The sequence below is a fragment of the Echinops telfairi genome, unplaced genomic scaffold (assembly GCF_000313985.2).
Source record: "Echinops telfairi isolate 266 unplaced genomic scaffold, ASM31398v2 ScPeMD7_3533;HRSCAF=4204_0, whole genome shotgun sequence".
In the NCBI taxonomy this organism is placed as follows: domain Eukaryota; kingdom Metazoa; phylum Chordata; class Mammalia; order Afrosoricida; family Tenrecidae; genus Echinops; species Echinops telfairi.
In genome coordinates, this window is record NW_022107431.1 from 62,503,918 (window position 1) to 62,524,480 (window position 20,563).

General features: G+C 41.7%; 1 protein-coding gene across 1 annotated transcript in view; it reads right to left on the reverse strand.

The window, feature by feature from the left end:
• The window catches only part of ARHGAP18 (Rho GTPase activating protein 18), a 140,679-nt gene that overhangs the window by 36,852 nt on the left and 83,264 nt on the right, over positions 1–20,563 (reverse strand). Inside the window, exons 4-5 of the mRNA XM_004702222.3 lie at positions 16,979–17,042; positions 9,398–9,573 (exon numbers count right to left, since the gene is read on the reverse strand). Coding sequence (XP_004702279.1) covers positions 9,398–9,573; positions 16,979–17,042 — 240 coding nt within the window. The remainder of the gene's footprint in view (positions 1–9,397; positions 9,574–16,978; positions 17,043–20,563) is intronic.

The window sequence follows — 20,563 nt, forward strand, 5'->3', positions numbered from 1 at the left end:
CACCATGGAAGAAAGATGAGGCTTTGACTCCATAGAGTGGAGGGAGGGTGTGGTGGAAAGGGAGAACCAACCACAAGGATCTCCATATAATCCCCTCCCTGGAGGCCAGACAACACAAAAGTGGCTAAAGGGAGATGTCGTTATAATCTTTCTAAAGGAACATTTGAACGTCCAGCTTTCAGTTAGCAGCGAAGCACTAAACTACTGTGTTACCAGGACTCCTGGCTACATATATTATATAGCAGGGGTCCTCAAACTACGGCCCGCGGGCCACATGCAGCCCGCCGAGGACATTTATCCAGGCCCACTGGGTGTTTGGGGCCTGTTTGTTTTTTTACTTCAAAATAGGATATGAGCAGTGTGCATAGGAATTTGTTCAGGTTTTTTTTTTAAACTATAGTCCGGCGCTCCAACGGTCTAAGGGACGGTGAACTGGCCCCCTGTTTAAAAAGTTTGAGGACACCTGTTATACAGCCTTTCAATGGTTAAGGAAACCCAAAAGGTGGGTATAGGAAGACTGTATAAGGGAGAGGAGTAATAGCAAGGACTTCAGAGCCAGAAAGAATCCCCACTAGTCATGGAGTTGCTTACTAGCCATATGACTTTAGATGTGTGTCTAACCTTTCCTCTGTCAAACAGGGAGATGAAGACAAGACCATGTACTTCAGAGAGCTGCTGTGAAGTACTTGCCAAGCATTTTCGTGTGACTGCTGTTACTACTGTCACCACTGAGCAGATAGACTGAGATTTGGAGAGCCGATCAGGAGCCAGGACAAAAAAGTGGCAACATCAGGATAAAACCCAGAACTTGCTGGGGCTCCTTCCACGCAGTCTCTCCACTGGGTGCACCACAACCTCCCACTGCTGTATAGTGTGTAATAAAAGAGACCCTTTCCCCTTTCAAGAGACATCTGTAATTCTGCGGGAAGATGATGGAGTCTAGAGCACCCTCAGGGTATGTTTTGATCTTTCACTGCTTTCCACCTCCACCTCCACATGGAGCCTTATGTTAATTACAATGGAAAACCTTTCTGTTTCCTTTCTTCTTCTATCTCCTATCTCATACACACACACAGGCACAAGTGTTGGCCATGATGAGGCAGGGAGGGAGAATGAAAAGAGAAAACCTATGAGCGCTGGTGGTTCTGTTGGATCAGTGTGCCACTAACCACAAGGTCACTGGTTCAAACTCATCAGCCCCTTGAAGGAAAAAACCGAGGCCTTTTTCTGTTCTCTAAAAGATATCAAGTCTCACAAACCCTAGGAAAGGTTCTTATGAGTCAAAATTGACTCACTGACAATGAGTTCTGATTTTCTCTTTTTGGAGGACACAATGATGGAGAGCTCATCTGCTAACTAAAAGGTCCACCACTGGAAAGCTCCACAGAAGGAAGAAGACACAGTCTGATTTGGTAAAGATAGACAGCCCGGTGCATAAGCAAATGTGGTGAAGAAAGCTGATGGTGCCCGGCTATCAAAAAGTATAGCATCTGGGGTCTTAAAGGCTTGAAGGTAAGCAAGCAGCCATCAAGCTCAAAAACAACAAAGCCCACATGGAAGAAGCACACCAGCCTATTCGATCACGAGGTGTCGAAGGGATCAGGTATCAGGCAGCATCAGAACAAAAAATCTTACCATAGTGAATGATGGGGGGAGTGCGGAGTGGAGACCCAAAGCCCATTAGTAGACCACTGGAGATCCCCTTGCAGAGTGGTCTCGGGGAGAAGATGAGCCAGTCAGGGTGCGATGTAGCAACGATGAAAAATACAACTTTCCTCTAGTTCCTAAATGTTTCCTCCCCACTCCCACTACCATGACTCGAATTCTACCTTGCAAGTCTGGCTAGACCAGAGGATGTACACTGGTACAGATAGGAACTGGAAATACAGGGAATCCAGGGCAGATGATCCCTTCAGGACCAGTGGTGTGAGTGGTGATACTAGGAGGATAGAGGGAGAATGGGTTGGAAAGAGGGAACCGATTACAAGGATCTACATGTGACCTCCTCCCTGGGGGACAGACAACAGAAAAGTGGGTGAAGGGAGATGTCGGACAGGGCAAGATATGACAAAATAACAATTTATAAACTATCAAGGGCTCATGAGGGAGGGGGGAGCGGGGAGGGAGGGGAAAAATGAGGACCTAATGCTGGAAGCTTAAGTGGAGAGGAAATGTTTTGAGAATGATGAGGGCAATGAATGTACAAATGCGCTTTACACAATTGATGTGTGTATGGATTATGATAAGAGTTGTATGAGCCCCTAATAAAATGATTTAAAAAAAAAAGATAGACAGCAACTCTACCTCTACCCGGCCGTAGAGACTTGCTTTGGGATCAGTTACTGGTCTGTTTCCTAGCTCAGAGAAAAGGGAAAATACCTTTTTTTTTTAAGTAGCAGTAATTTTTGTTGTTGCTGTTATTTGACTTGTTCAAATACCACCTAATACCCATTCAAACTTTTTTTTTACATTAAAGATACAAGAAAAAGTCACAAAGGGCTAGACGCAAGTAACACAAATTCTCCTTACAGACAAGGATGGCCGGACTGCGTCTCACATGCTGTGGACATGTTTTCAGGAGAGACCAGTCCCTGGAGAAAGACATCATGTTTGGCGCAGAGAAGGGACAGAAGAAATGCAGAAGGCGCTTGACAAGATGGATTGGCACAGCTGTAATGATGGGCTCGAATGCCAGAACAACCGAGGATGGCACGGACCGCAGAGTTTCATCCTGTTGTACACAGGGTCACTACGAATCAGAACCCACTTACTGGCAACAGACAACAACAATATAAATAACAGTCAAACTACTAAAACAAGGGCCATTCTCTGGGAATGTGATATAAATCATGCTGTCAAGATGACATCTCTTGGCTTCCTAATTTCATTCAATGGCCAAGGATATTCAAATGATTCCTTTTACTTTCTTTGCTTTGCTGACTTGGCACCCTACCGTTTACCCTTCCTGGACCATAGACTGGTGCAAGAAGCATATCCCGGAGCAGCAGAACGCACGCTGTGGTCAAGGGACCATTCAGGTGGTACCCAAGACCTTTTCAGAGCGTCCCCCAGGTCAAAAATACACAACTTTCCTCTACTTCCTAAATGCTTCCTCCACACCCCCTCCCCAACTATCATGATCCCAATTCTAACTTACAAGTCTGGCTAGACCAGAGGATGTACACTGGAACAGGCAGGAACTGGAAATACAGGGAATCCAGGGCAGATGATCCCTTCAGGACCAGTGGTGTGAGTGGAGATACTGGGAGGGCGAAGGGAGGGTGGGTTGGAGAGGGGGAACCGATTACAAGGATCTACATGTGACCTCCTCCCTGGGGGACGGACAACAGAAAAGTGGGTGAAGGGAAACGTCTGACAGTGCAAGATATGACAAAATAATAATTCCTAAATTATCAAGGCTTGATAAGGGAGGGGGAAGCGGGGAGGGAGGGGAAAAATGAGGAGCTGGGTGGAGAGGCTTGGGTGGAGAGTGGATGTTTTGAGAATGATGAGGGCAATGAATGCACAAATGTGCTTTACACAATTGATGTATATATGGATTGTGATAAGAGTTGTATGAGCCCCTAATAAAACAATTTAAAAAATGATTTAATAATCATTATTTGACATTAGTTGTCTTTTTCACACTTATTTTCTCAGGAGTTTACATGGAGTTACCCAAAGGAATATGAATGTAGGAGCAGATATGAACATCCAGTTAATTTTTAAACCCAGACAGTTGCTCTAAGATAAAACCATAGCTCCTGTCTCAAAAATGCTTTTAAAAGTACACATATTTTCTATTAAAATCCTATTTATGTAAGCTGAATTATCGTGAGTTTACAGGGATTGGTAAATATTTTAAGCTTCTCAATTTTAACTCCAAATATAGTACTGATGAGTAGGTTTCTGAACATTTTTAACAGCAAGACGGCTTCTGAAACGAAAACCTTCGAGAGTCACTGTCCTAGAAAAACCCTTAAACACAGCTTCAATGGCTAATTCCTCTCAGGGAAACCTACTTCCAGCAGAGAACTTTCAAATTTATTACAGGTGAAAAAGGTTAGTCTTATTCTTGTACTAGATACATTTTCCCTTATGAGAACATTTAACAAAACCGCCACAGAGATCATTAAAAATGTATGTAGCCTACGCATAGGTGCTAAAGGCTTCCGTGGCACCATCAGAGAGCGTGAGGAATGTGGAGCAGACCACGGGGAGCCAACCCTGGCTACATCACTGTGCGACTTTGGGGAAACTAAACTGCCTTCGGCACCTCAGCCTTTAAATCTGTAAAATGGTATGAAGAACAAAACCTACCTTGTAAGCTGTGGTGAAGGCCAAATGGTACATATTAAATGCGCAAATATTGTTGTTTTATTGTCATTTTTTCATAAAAATGTTTAAAAAATAATTTTTAAAAATAAATAATTTCAAGATCACACTGAGAACACTTTGATCCTGTCATAGTGAAAAGTCACACTGCCGATATTGACAGTTTTCTTTCCATTCTAAATATCATGACAAGTTAAGACAAACCAGCAAGGCTAAAATTTATATTTGATCAATGCTCTTTAAAGCCTCCTAAAGTCCCAGTGGGGTAAGAATAATTTTCACATTCTGGACAGGGAAACTGAGGTATCATAAAGATGTGAGGCTTGACTATGACCATGCAGTACCAACAAACATGAATGCACATTCAGATGTTCTGAACCCTACGTTCGGTGCCCACTTTGTTCCAATGCATTTTCCCCAGTATATTACACATCAGACTGGGAAAAATCTAGGCTCATCAAGAGTCTGTGAGGGACTCAATCTGTCCATCACAGAAGAAGCCATGTCTTAGCGCCTCTGTAGGCCTATTGTACTACAAGCCTGACACACCGCGGGTGCCCTGTCCTGTTCTGGTCAGCAAATGACGACAAACTCTTCTTTGGATGTGAACACAGGGGTTGGTGGCATTGTCTTGATGTTCCTTCACCTCATTACCTATGATTACTACGGCGCTTTAAAGCTCCAAATCATACAAATTCATCTTGTTTTCCTCGTGCCTATTGTCATGGTTTGGATAATTGCTTTGTTTTCTGATAGGTGGAATATTATTTATCAGCCATGTTTTTAAAAAAGATTTCATTAAAATAACTGTTTTTATCTAATAAAGCAAACATGTAATACAATTGTTTTAAGCATTAGCCAAGGTAAATGTTTAGAGAAACCTGAAATACTATTAGTTCAAACATTTGATTTACCTAGCAATGTATGTCATGAGCTTTACTTATTTATTTATTTCAACACTGTCCTTAATGAGAGGAGTTTGTTCTTTTATCCCAATGTTTAATTCATAGCAGCAAGTTTAAATATTTATGAACTTCTCTGTCATTTTTGTTTAGCTAGTAGGCTGGATGGCTCAGTTTGTTGGCGAAAGGAAAGCAGTGCCATTTCAGCAAAAGAAAAACCCTTTTATCTCCTGAAAAAGTAGTTTTGTTTCAGAAACACAAAATGAAAATTTCAAACAATCGATGAACCACATCACTGGTTTTCCTGTGTTGCCGTCAATCAGTCAGGGAGCGCCCTGTGACCGCTCTCCTCTTTCATAAACTCGCCGTGTGAGAAGTGCTCCGTAGCAGTGATGATGAACTTGACATTTTCTAACTGATCAAATCACTCTAACATCAACCTACAAAGCAGCAGAAGCTACTCTTAACTGGCCAATTGCTTCTTCATATCACCTTCTGGAAAATCCGATTCTTACCTAAGATTTTCCATGTGTAAAATGTGATTTTATTAGGGTACTTCGTTCACGGTCATTTCCTCAGGATGAATGCTTTTCCAGGTAACCAAGACTGTCGCAATGTTTAAAATTTTCAGGGTTTGTATTTCACTGTTTTTTAAAGAAACGTTTTTGACAAATTAGCTAATTATAATCCTTGGACCTTGTTTGAATCCTGATACAGACTAACTGTATAAAAAAACTCATGACACAATAAAATTTGAACACAGATGAATATGCAAATTTAGTATTTTAAGGTACAAAAAGAATAATGCCCACATATTTTTTAAAATTCTCTTCTTATCTTTGTAGAAATAATTGCTGAAATATTTATGGATGATGAAATACAATTCAGAAATGTGCTTTAAAGTAACAGAATGGGGAAGAGGCTGGGGTCATGGAGATTTCAGGGTGGGTCATGGCTTAATAAATGCTGAGATATGTGAGGAGTATTTGAAGGTTCATCATACTTTTTTTTTAATCGTTTTATTAGGGGCTCATACAACTCTTATCACAATCCATACATACATCGATGTGTAAAGCACATTTGTACATTCATTGCCCTCATCATTCTCAAAACATTTCCTCTCCACTTAAGCCCCCGGCATTAGGTCCTCATTTTTCCCCTCTCTCCCCACTCCCCCCTCCCTCATGAGCCCTTGATAATTTATAAATTATTATTTGTCATATCTTGCCCTGTCTGACGTCTCCCCTCACCAACCTCTCTGCTGTCTGTCCCCCAAGGAGAAGGTCACGTGTAGATCCTTGTAATAGGTTCCCCCTTTCCTACCTACTCTCCCTCTATACTCCCAGTATCACCTCACACCACTGGTCCTGAAGGGATCATCTGCCCTGGACTCCCTGGATTTCCAGTTCCTATGTGTACCAGTGTACATCCTCTGGTCTAGCCAGACTTGCAAGGTAGAATTAGGAACATGATAGTAGGGGGCGGGGGGTGGGAGAAAGCATTTAGGAACTAGAGGAAAGTTGTATTTCTCATCGTTTTTACATCACACCCTGACTGGCTCGTCTCCTCCTCAAAACCTCTCTGCAAGGGGATCTCCAGTGGCCTACTAATGGGCTTTGGGTTTTCACTCTGCACTACCCCCCTCATTCACTATGGTAAGATTTTTTTGTTCTGATGATGCCTTCTACCAGTTCCCTTTGACACCTCATGATCGAACAGGCTGGTGTGCTTCTTCCATGTGGGCTGTGTTGCTTTTGAACTAGATGGCCGCTTGTTTGCCTTCAATCCTTTAAGACCCCAGACGCTATAACTTTTGATAGCCGAGCAACATCAGCTTTCTTCGCCACATTTGCTTATGCACCCATTTGTCTTCAGTGATCATATCATGGAGGTGAGCACACAATGATATGACTTTTAGTTCTTTGATGCCTGATAATTGATCCCTTCGGCACCTTACGATCACACAGGCTGGTGTGTTCTTCCATGTGGGCTTTGTTGCTTCTGGGCTAAATGACCACTTGTTTACCTTCAAGCTTTTAAGACCCCAGACGCTGTATCTCTTGATAGCCGGGCACCATCTGCTTTCTTCACATTTGCTTATTTACCCGCTTTGTCTTCAGCAGTTGTGTCGGGAAGGTGAGCATCACATAATGCCAATTTAATAGAAGAAAGTATTCTTGCATTGAGGGAGTACTTGAGTGGAGGCCCAATGTCCTTCCACTACCTTAATACTAAACCAATAAATGTATGCACATAGATCAACTTCCCCATCCTCATATATAAATATATTTGCATACATACATGTCTTTATCTAGACCTCTATAAATCCCCTTTGCCTCCCAGCTCTTTCCTCTATTTCCCTTGACTTTCCTCCTGTCCCACTAACATGTTCAGTCACCCCACCAGGGTTTCAGGAATTTCTCTTGGTTACATTACCCTTGATCATGCCCTACCAGGCCTCCCACACCCACCTCACCACCAAGTTGGATCACTTGTTGTTCCCTTGTCCCTGGGTTGGTTAACACCCCTTCCTTTCCCCCCACCTCTCCCTATCCCATGCCCCCCCTGGAACTATCGGTCTCATTGTTTTCTCCTCCAGATTGTTCATCCAGCCTATCTTATTTAGACAGACCTGCGGAGATAATAACATGAACAAAAACAAGACAGAGCCAAACCAAGCAAAAATATACAACAAACCACTGACATATCTATTCCATGGTAGTGGGAAATGAGGAATTGCAAACATATAAATATTTTTCTAAATAAATAGTCATCATACTTTCTTAATTTAATTTTTTTACTATTTATTTAGAAAAATATTTATATGTTTGCAATTCCTCATTTTCCACTACCATGGAATAGATTCTAACTCATGGCCACCTTATTCCCAAAACTTTCTTTATGGAAGCAGCTTTCCTCGTGTTTTTCCCTCAGAAGAATCTGGTGGGTTTGAACAGGCAACCTTGTGGTTAGCAGTCCAATGCTTACCCAATCTTAAGTCCATAGTACTCAGTAGCAATAACAATACACAGAGCTTGATTTCTAAATATAATTTTCCCCTAAAGGGAATAGTAACTCCATTACAAACCATTCCTCCAAGTCTGATGAGAAAAATGCACAGCAGTCTCAGACATCCTTTGCAACAAAGCAAAGCATGACGTAAAAGAATGGAACTTTTGACACGTGGTTCACTGAATTCCTTAAGAATAACAAAGCTTCTGTTGAATGGGGGCAAATATGAACATCTAAAATTAATAATAAAAATAAATGATTCATTCGCCTGTAACGATATTCAGAAACAAAAACAGAGACAGAATGAAAAGCAGTTATTATAGAAGAATGCCAGCCAATAAATGTAGGAAGAATAAAATTAAGAAAACACAATTGAAAAAAAATCAAGTGACAGGTTATTATTGGCAAATAGGGCCTTCATACAAATTTCTAGTATGATCCCACAGATTAGTATTAATTGCAGATAGACCCAAAAAAGTATATTTTTAATAGGGAGCTCTGATAGACATCATCTTAACCAAGTGCTCAAACTTCATCACCAATTCTGGGACGATCAGACACCATGCACCAAAGTGTCATCTATGAAGTCGTTTTGACCAAGAGTGTTTAACCTTCAACAAGTCAGGAGGCAACAATCAGACAAATTCAGAAAGCTGGTTTGGACTGGTCAAGAATATTAAAGAATAGAAAAAGTAGAGGGGCTGACCAAGATTCAAAGAAGCCAATGCAATGCAACTCAATGCAACATATCATCCTTGAGTGGATACCAGGTCAGAGCCAGGAAAGGGGGAAGCGATATGAGACAATATTGTGACAATTGGAGAAATCACAACCTGTCTGTACATTAAATATAGTTATTATACTAGCATTCAACGTCGTAAGTAGTACTTTGCATGCCTTTCTTAAGCTGTAACATCATAATAATAAGTGTAACTGTCCCTAGGAACACAACACATGTATAGATACAGGATAGGAAAGCCATACAACATAAACAATAGTTGGATTGTTCTAGGTGAAAAGTGCACTGATGTTTGTGCTATTATTCTCTTATCAACTTATCCAGCACTGACATATTATCAAATTTCAAGATAAAAAGCTGGTGACCAATATGACACGGCCTAGTGACATCTAAACAGGAAGCTACGTACCAGTAACTGGGTCGCATCCCCCTTGCTCTTCTGAGTCCGGTCTCTTGTGCTCTCTTTCTGAAGGAGGGCTTGCTCTGCAAACGAAATCTCCAAGTTGATGTCTGTTTCCGACCCACGTGCTTCCTCGGGCCCCAGTGGCTGCGGCTCCTGTTCAGCCACAAGCAGAGATGCTTGGTCTGGGGTGAGGGAGAGAGAGAGAGATCAAAGCCATCTATGATACGTGTGCATTTCCTTTCAACTCGTAGACTCAGTGAAAACCTGAGAGATGAATACTCTTTTCTCTGGGCAATAGTTCCTGTTGTCAAGTCCATTCTAACTCAGAATCGTAGTGGCCCATCGAGTTCTCGCGGTTGTCAAGCTGACAGAGGCGGATCACCAGATAGTTGCCCTGCAGTATACAGCGGGATGAGTCTGACCCAACAGCCTCTCAGTCAGCAGGCAACTGCTCACCCACTGCACCACCAAAGCTCCTCAGGGAGTTATTACTGTTATTATAAAGGGGAAAAAGGCGTATTTATGGAATCTGAAAAGTCACGGGAAAAGTGAGGAGGCAAGAAAGAAGCATGTGAGTCAATAGTTCAATTGAGGAATCTTGGTAATCACAATTCTTAAAATCCAATTCCCAAACATTGCCGGAGGATATCAAATTCTTAATGAAAAATCCCCATAAAGAATAAGGAAACTGAATTTTATTATGATAGTCATTCTGAAGAGTTAAACACAAAAATGGAATAGGAGGTGGTTAGACACAATCCCTCCTAGAACTAATGCTATGGCATTCCATTTCCTCAGAGATGAACAGATTCCTAGAGAAAAGCTGACCCACACCTGCCATTTCCTTTACGAAACACCACATACCCACCATCGTGAAAATTCCAAAACAAGAATTACTGCCAAAAACGTATCGCTGTGGAGCTCAGGCTTAGAGGTACCTGGTACAAGAGCCAGAAGGTCTTATACCTGAGTTGACCTCAATAAATTACACATATTTTGACCAGGGTAAAATAAATTTGACTTACTTTTTGTTCTTTTAGTTGGTTTGTTTTTGTCAATCATCTAGGAAAGAGCTGAAATTCAAAAGTCCTCCCAAGAAAATACTTATACGTTCAATACTTAGTGAATTTTTAGATTTTAATGTAATTCTGATTTGAAAAAGTCTGGAGCCTATAACAGGGATTATTGACGTTTTCTCTTTGCTGACTATTAATCCGTGGAGAGAAACTCCGCGCTGCAGGAGGAACTCAGATGGAGCGATTAGTCACTGCTCACATGGAACTGCCTTGTAAGAAGGACAGTCATAAGGCTTCTTAGAGACGAGAACACGGAGACTTTGTCTCACATACTTCAGAGATGTGGTCAGGAGAGACCAGTCCCTGGAGAAGGACATCACGCTCCGTAAAGTAGAGGGGCGGTGAAAAAGAGGAAGCTCCCCGATGAGATGGGCGGACACAGTGGCTGCAACAATCCAACAAATCTAAGGACAATTGTGAGAATGGTGCAGGGCCCGGCAATGTTTCATTCTGGGGACTGACTGGAGCTATCAACAACCGCAACAAAGTAACAAGACGGGGAGGGGCAGGATTTCAAACACTATTGCCTCAGAAATATATCATCCTTAGACTAAGGTGACCAGACGTCCCACTTTGGGCCGGACAGTCCTGATTTTTAACAATTTTTCCCGCGGCCTGTGGCATTTTTAAAAAGTCCCAATTTTTGGAAAGAAGGCACAACAAGCTGGGGTATACAATTTTCGGCTGCCATGTGGCTTTTTCACCAGGATATAAGTTTTATCAATGGTGTCCCGCTTTACCAATGCTAAAATCTGGTCACCTTACCTTAGACTCATCTAGGTGAAAAAAACTAAAACATCCGTTTAATGAAATAAATATTAAGAAGCAACTGTAAATGTTCACTCCCATTCAACAGTCTGGTGTGGTACCGAGACACCTGTACTTCCTGGGCATGCCACCTGTGCAGTCTCCTAGGCCTCTACAGGTGGGTTCACGCTCGGGTGCCACTGTTTTGAATGAGAGCAAGTAGCCCTGTAATTTCAATTTGCACTGGACCCTGCAAGTTCTGTAGCTGCTCTAGGTGGCATTTCAAAGCTACGAAAACAAATAACACTAACCTAAGTCAATTCTAAATTTAAGGCTAAATTTTCAGATCTTTTATGTTCCAGGTTTGTTCTCAACCAACACACATCAAACACAGTATTATTCCCTATCTGTCAGCAAAGAGTGCACAGATTTCTATAATGTTGATCCAATTTGAGCAGAGCTTTCAGATTAAAAGAGACTAGAAAGAAAGGTTTGGTGATCTAATTCCCAAAGTTAGTCAATGAAAATGCCATGAATCACAGCAGGTCCCATTCGGCAGGGGTTGCCAAGAGTTGGGGCTAACTCACCGCAGCAGCTACACAGGAACAATGCTGTTGTTAAATCTCAGTAATTAGGTTTTAACTCATAACTCAAAACAAAAAACCGCCTCATTGTCACCGAGTTGTTTCGACTCATAAAGACCCAATAAAGCAGGGTAGAACTGACCTTATGGGTTTCTACGATGGAAACTCTTTACAGGAGTCTTGTCTTTCCCTTATGGTATGGCTAGTGGTTTCCAATAGCAACCTTGTGGTTAGTAACCCAATGTGTAACCACTACCCCACCAGGGCCTCTACTTTAATGTACGCTGACCCTATGGCAAGCCCACTGTGACAGCCACTGGGTCCGCCTACCGTGGTGAAGGCCTGCCTCTTCCCCACTGACCATCTACTTGACAGAGCATGATGGCCTTCCCCAGGAAGTCCTCGCTCCTGATAAATGAACAAAATACTCTACGAACAGCATGCTGATGGCACTTCTTCTAAGCATATTTCTCTGGTTTTGCTTTAGAAGCGTATCAACTTTCATAAGAATGTATGATTTGGGTTAGGTGCACACCTGCGTCCTCAAACATCTTTGCTTTTTAACATGCTAAAAAGGACTTTTGCAGCCGATATCCCCAATGCTCGGTGTCTTTTCATTTGACTGCTGCTTCCGTAAGTGTCGTTGCGGCTCTAAGTGAAATGAAAGCCTTGACAAGGTCACCCCTTTATTTATTATGAGGTTGCCTCTTGGTCCAGTTGGGAAGAATTTTGTTTTAATTTGCGGTGTAATCCGTACTGAAAGCTAGGATATTTGGTCTTCATCAATACGTGCTTCGAGTTCTCTTCGCCTTCAGCAAACAGAGTGGTATTATCTGCACATCACAGGTTGGTAAGGTCTTCCTTCACCCCTGATGCCGTATCCCGCACCTGTCCGATTCCATGGATGATTTGCTCAGCATACAGATTGAATAAATATGGAGGAAGGATAAAACCTTGATCCACATCTTTCCTGATTTTACACAACTCAATATTCCTTTGTTCTGTTTGGAATGACACTTGGTCTTCACAAAAGCACAATGAGATGCTCTGAAATTTACATTCTCTGCAATGTTATTCCTAATTTCTTATCCACATACCATATATACTCATGTATGAGCTGAGTTTTTCAGCACATTTCTTATGCAGTTTTTGTGCTAAAATTAGGTGCCGCGGCTGATATTTGGGTTGGCTTATACATGAGTATATATGGTAATCAAATACCTTTGCATATTCAGTACAACATAAGCAAACATTTTCTCATATTCTTCACTTGCTGCCAACATCCACCTGACATCACCAATGATATTCCAAGTTCCACAGTCTCTAGTGACCACAGCTTGAACTGCTGGAAGTTCCTTGTCCATTTACTACACCCACAGTGTTGGAATTATCTTCAGCCAATTTTTCTTTGTGTATGATATTAATAATATTGTTTGATACTTTTTGAATTTTCTTAGCTCACTTTTCTTTAGAATGGGCACAAACATGAATCTCTTCTAGTTGGTTGGGCTGACAATTATCTTCCCAAGTTTTGGCATAGATGAGTGAGTGCTTTCAGTGTTTACTGAAACATTGCAATCGATACTCGATCAATTCATGGACCCTTGCTTTTTCTCTAATGCCTTCAATACAGCTTGGACTTCTTCCTTCCATACCATCAGTTCCTTCATTCTATGCTAACTCCCGAGATGGGTGAATGTCAACAAATTCTTTTTGGTTCTATAACTATATGTATTCCTTCTTTTGATGCTTCCTGCATTGTTCAATACTTTGGCCCTAAAATCTGTCAGACAACGGGGAGGCCCATAAAACCGTAAAGGAGCAATAACACTAATGAGCTGTACACACCTTAGAACAACTGACCAGATGAGCATTTACTGATGGACAAAGTGCAAAAGGATTAATACAGAAGGAAAAAATGGAGGAAATTGCAAGGAATCAGATAAAATTGAATGGGAACCAATTGCTGACTGTAAAACTGGTTATCTGCTCTGTAACTCTTCACCCAATCCACAAAAAAAGTTTTGAATTTAAAACAAAGTTTATTTGAGCATTATTATTATTAAGTGTATAAACACTGCACCTGTACAGTGTGATAAAAAGTTAAAATTGGTATTTAATACTGGCTTGCTTTGACATGTGAGGATACATAGATATTTTTCATTTCGAAAAAGTATTTTTAATTAGATTTGGAGAAAAATGCATATGGGAAAAATGACTGAAAATAGACCATGTTACCCAGGCCTTTAGAGTCTAAGCAGAAGGCCTCTCAGTTTGGAACTCCAGGCCCTGTTTTCCCTGCCCTTTATTCTGCACCTTCCCATGTTTGCATAGCACTGGTTAATTCACTGGCTGGCAGGAGACCATGGCACTGCCCAGACAGGTGCAGCAGTAAATACTCTGTGAGTTGGCTGGTTTTACATAGACACTCTTGTTATAGTGATTTAAGGCTCTGTGCCCACTTCACAACATTCCAGCAAAAGCAGATGTAAATCAGGTGGCAGTTTGTCACATTTCACTCGCTTGCTACAAGCGATGCTGGAAAGCACACACATCATGAACTTGCCCTCCAGAACTTCTGTTTGTTTACCTGGCCTGCATTGGTCATCTCTGGCCCCAAAGGAAACCACCAAGGATGGACATGTTTTCTTCAAGATCTATTTAGTAATTGCCACTCTTCCCTCAAAGCTGGTAGAGTAGCATATTGACATTGGCACGGAGATTCATCTCCCCTCATGACCCAGCTCACTAGCAGGCTGGTGCTGGCTCATCTAGTTTACTCACCACATAAATGGTTGCTCATTTTTAAATCTAGGGGAAATCACCAATAATTTCATCCAGATTGAAAACGTACAGCGAAAGAAACTTCTATAGAATAATAGTAAGCAGCAAGGGCTTATAGTGATATAAATATAGAGGCATGCCCATGTGTCTATGAAGGAGTCCAAGTAGCTTAGTGGTTTACAGCGTAGCTGCTAAACAAAGTTGGGGCTTCAAATCCACCAGCTGTTACATAGGAGAATTCTGGCAATCTGCTTCCCTAAAGACTATAGTCTTGTAAACCCTATGTGGCAGGACTATCCTGTCTTACAAGGTCACTGTGAGTCAGAATATACTGGAAGGCACCCAACAGCAACTACCAATGTGTGTATGTCCAAATGCACACATATTTACATGCCTGCCATATATACTTGTATTTAAGGTGAGTTTTTCGGCACATTTTTAATGCAGTTTTTGTGGTAAAATTAGGTGCCTCGGCTAATATTCGGGTTGGCTTATACTCGAGTATATACAATATTTATTATACAAAGCTACATGGGAGGCCATGGTGGTTCTGTGGGAGAGTTTTTGCCTTCCAGGCAGAAGACCTGGTCTAGTCCTGGCCAGTGGTACCATGTGAAAAGTCACCATCCACCTGTTGTGCTGCTCTAACGCTGAACAGGCTTCAGTGGAGCTTCTAGACTACGACAGACTAGGGAAAAGGCCTGGCAATCTCCTACTGAAAAATCAGCCAATGAAAATCCTAGGGATCATAATGGTTTGCCATATCACCGATGGGATGGTGCAGGATACCAAGCAGCATTTCCACTGTAACAAGTCCAGGACGTAATGAGTCCAGGATGGTTCAACAGCAGCTAACAACAGACATAGATATAGATATGTTTACTTGAAAGCCAGAGATGTGGGACAGAAGGTCTAAGAAAAATACAAAAGGAAAAACAGCGATACTGAATACCCAAAGAGTCTAGTGTGAGCCATGCAATCTTAGACTAACACACGATTTGACAGGAAGGTTGGGAACACCTCTCTGTCCTCCACAGTTTACCCAAGTTTCCTTTTCGCACAAATCCCAATCCAAACACAATATTACTGATAGCAATGGCTCCTCCAATCGCCAGATCTCCCAAATCTCATCAAGAAAAAATGATGAAGTCCCTGAACTGGAATCTAGCAGGCACAGACTACCTTAGTCACAATTAAAAAATAATAATATTACATTAAAGATTAACTTTAAAATTTTAATTTAGTATGTTTTTCCTTTCAATAGACAAATGAAAACATCTATATAAATTATTTCTGATAAAATACTAATAAAATCTTCATATTTATTTTCATCTGTGCTTTGAATTTCAAATTCATTTCTGAAACCACAAATATAGACAAGCATAAATAAAAGGCGAATTGCAATCAATTATGCAAGAAACCTCTGAAAAGCAATCCTTTCATGAATTGAGTTTGAGAACAATGTTCTCAAATCCATTGAAATGTACACTTGAATAATGACATTTGTTATAAAAGAAAGTTACAGACTGACATGTAGATAAAATGCATAACTTCTTTAAAATTAAGGAAAAAGATGCTAGTAATAAACATGAAATAATGAAAGATCAATTCCTCCTAGCTAGAGATTATGGTGTAGAGTGTTCAAACTGAAACTCAGGCCCTGCCTACTAGAAGGGTGGCCGGGAGAAAGTGGTTTCATGTCTCTGAGCCTCAGTTCTCTCATCCATAAAATGGTTTAAGAACAGCAAGTACTTTATGGATTGAATTGTGTCCTTAGGAAAAGATGCTGTAAATCCTAACCTCCGTGCCCGAGATGATCAGCCATGGCTGTCTTTGTTACATTAATGTGGCCGATTTGTGTGGCCTGTATTTGGAGTCCATCTGTTCTGAGGCAGCAAAGAGATCAAACAAGCAGACAGCCAGAGCAGAGATGGGGAAGGAGGGATGATAAGGGCGCCTCCTCCCAGGGCCCTAAAGTTCTGCACTCTAAATTTGGACTGCTAGCCTCATAAACTCTGAGAATACAGATTTCTGTTTGTTGAAGTCATCTACTTGTGGTATTTCTGTTACAGCAAAATTAGATATTGAACACAAAGTCCCGCCATGCTGAGCTCTTGAGTTTATCAAATCAGGTAAGCCGCTCTGCATAGTATCTGGCACAGGGAAAACACCCACAGAAGATATGAATATGTATATGGATGCCACAACGTTAGAGACCTCCACACGTTAAAAATCGAGGGCCCACTGTACAATCAGCACCATGTAATGATCCACGTCATTCACCTTCGCATTTTAATATAATTTGTTTACTAGAATTGAGGATGAGTACTTTTAAAGGTTGTATCTGTTTGTTATTGTAATAAATGGGAAAATACAAGAGAATCGGTCCAACATACCATCTTTTCCTTGGTGTTTGTTTTCATTTGTTCTGACTGACTGAAATTCCGTGCCATCTGGAGCCTAAAGATAGAAAATGGGCCATTTAGTCATAAACTTAGAACCAGAAGAAATGGTATTATAAACTATCCTGTTACCAACCTTTAGCATGCAAGATATACACTCAGAATTACAGGACTCACCGCATGGGGAGGAAGTACTGACATGTGTGTGATGACCTATGACAGATAAGACATAATGCGATGCTCTGTGGAGAATATGAAAAGCATCCAGGGTCCCTGACATCAATGACACCCCAAACCAGTAACACCCACTGATGAACAAATCAGCAAAATATGATAGATACAGACAATGAGTTATTGGTGGGTTTACTATTTGGCAATAGAAAGAAATTAAGTACGGATATACACCACAACATGGGTGGTCACTGAAAACACTATGCTGGGTGGAAGAAGCCAGTTGCCGTGGCACACATATTTTTTTTTTTTATGATTCAAGGATTTGTTAAGTCATACAGGCAAAACAGTGCTAACTGCATTAGCAAAAGATCAATGTAAAAACACTCCACAATTCTGCAATGGTCAATTAAAAAAAATTTGTTCTAGTGGTTGAAAGGCCCAATGCTGTGTCCTTGCCAGTGTGCCAGGTGGACGGAAGGTGGTTAGCATGGAGATTACAGAACCTCACGGACCCAAAGGAGAAGCTATGATGGGAAACAACGTGTCCACACAGGTGTGAGGTCAGGTTAGTGTTGGTAATCTGGCGAGACCACGAGGTTAGAGAAGGTGCTGATGGAGGCAGCCATCACTATTTTAGCAATGGTCAGGCAGCCACACGTGATCTTTACGCCTAGTTACTAGGGCTTCAGGGGGAACCTAGGGATCAGAAAGGAGTCTGGATGAATTATATGATGTGGTCTATTTGAATGATTCTTAAAATAATCACTTGATTGGATTTTCATCCTTACACTAAAGAAACTAGCCTTTGTTGTCATTTTACCTCAAACCGCTAGCCAAGCCTCCTGCTCCACTTCAGGTCTAAGAAGCATCTTAAAAAGCACTCAGGCAGGTGTGTAAGGGCCACTGCATACAGCTTAGAGACTAGCAGTGCCCAGAACGGTGCACCCAAATCAAACAACACCCCAAACACCAAAGCCACTGCCATCAAGTTGATTCGGACTCATAGTGACCCTTCAGGGCAGACGAGAGCTATTCCTTAGGCTTTCCAAGATAGTACATCTTTACTGGAACAGTTAGCCACCTCTTTCTTTCTCAGAGCAAATAGTGGGTTTGAACCACCAACCTTTTGGTGAGCAGCCCAATGCCTACCCCACAGCGCCACCATGGCTCAGAGATTGCCAGATCACAGATGTGGAATAAGGATGCCCTGCACCACTTTAAGCACCTCCCAAACCAAGACAAACCAAAACTCAAGCTCACTGCCATTGAGTGACCACTGACTCATAGCGACCTTACAGGAGAGGCAGAGCTATGCCTGGGAATTTCTGAGACTGCAACTCTTTACTGGAGTAGAAAGCCGGGTCTTTCTCCCACCTCAGGGCACAACTATACCATCTTCCTTCCCTTGGCCCACAGGCCTGCCGAGCACTCACCCGCCTTGAGACAAGGGGCACAGTGAGTGATTCTAGTCTTACATATGAAAACATATTTTGGAGCATGTGGTTACGATTGTTTTTGTCAGCAATTGAAGATGACAGTGCAGATGGTATTCATTTCTGTGGGCTATTTCCCAGTGTCAGCAAGGGATACTAGGCATGTAAAATGGAAGAGTTGAATAGATCCTTACTCTGAGAACAGAAGAACTGCCCATGAAGATGGCTGGCCCAAGTTTGTTTGAGAGATAGGGGTTGTGAAGCAAATTTCTAATGGGTGCAGTGTAAGCAAGTTAACATTAGCTTAATTCACTCACACTATTTCACTCTTAATGACTCCAGATGATACAATCTACCAATTACCTTGGACTCAAAACATGTGGTTGAAATATTACCAAGAATTTGCTGGAAAATGCTGCTTCTGGCACTGAGCAGCAACATCCTTTGGAGACTGGCAGAAATCCCACAAGATATATTTTGCTTACACTCAGCTCTCTACCCCTGCCCCAGTTTTATTTCCTTTTAACTCCCCTTGGGAGGGTTTTGTAATTGGGAAGGAAATGTCATAATACTGTACTTCCCCACCATTAATTTTTTTCTATAGCTGGAAACCAAGTCCAGTCCTTCAACTTCAGTGAATGCCCCAACCATCCTCCAGATGGTGGGCAACTCCATAACTGTCTCACAGCTGCAAGAGACCTGTCTCTGGAAGTCTAGAGATCCCCACCGCTCCCATAAATGACCAGGCCTGAGCCATCACTGACCACGCGAACAGAGGAGCAATCTGCAGCTAGAAAGAATTATTCTGAAAAACAAAATACCATTAAACATTTTTTAAAGATATATAAAAACCCTTTTGCTCCTCCATGTTTAATAAGGAATCACAAATGTTTATGGCTCCATGTTTCTAATATGAAAGGAAGCTCATGTCAATCAGATGGCTTCATATCAAAAGCATGTCTGAATATCCAAATAGAGCATGGTGGAAAACGGTTTAAAGCATGTACTGCATTGACAAAAAGATTGGGTTTTACTATCGATGGGACATTGAGCAAGTTACTGAGTCTATGAACCTCAGCTATAGAAGGAAAGCAATACCACCTTCACAGGGTGGTAGCAAGAATTAAAGGAGAGAAGCCATTCAAAGTAATTAGCACAGTAAGTGTTCAATGCTGATTGCACCAATTCTTACTGTCATGGGGTCATTGCAATCATCACCCAAGGTTCTCTTTTTGGGGGGATGGGAGGCATCTCAACCCTTCCCATAGGCTTTTCTACCGAGAGCTACTCCAGTTGTGATCTGTGTATAGGTGACAAAGTAAATCAACTTAGATCTTAAGCACGCTATTTATGTTCTAGGTGACTTCTTCCCCATGGCTTTTGGAGATGAATGATGAGTATCAAGTCTTTTTTGATATAGCAAAAATATGAATTCATATATTATAATTGATCCATATCTCCCCCCAGACAAGTAACAGATAGCTCACCAAGTGACTGTTTTGATTGGCAGTGTTCAGGGTCCTACAAACCTTCTCCCTCTACCATACCTTCTCTGGAATCTCTTCATTCCTAAATCCCACAGTGTCTATCAGACTCCACTAAGACCAAACTCACAGCCATTGAGTGGATTCTGCCTCATGGAGACCCTACAGGGCAGGGCAGAACTACTCCTGTGGGCTTCCAAGATGGTAACTGGAGTAGAAAGCCTTTATCTTTGTCCCTCAGAGCAGCTGGTGATTCAGGACCTGCTGACTTAGCAGCCCAATGAGTAAGCGCTATGCCACCAGGGCTCCTTTCAGATTCCACTAGCTTCCAATGATCAAGGAATCATTTCACAAATATGTACTGACATCTTCTGTGTGCGATGCAGCATGCTTAGTGCTGGGAAGGGAAGTTCTTCATATCGCAGGGTTCCCTCATCATTCAGCTTCAATTAGCTCCCTCACTCTCGACATGTCATCGTTCTGAAAAG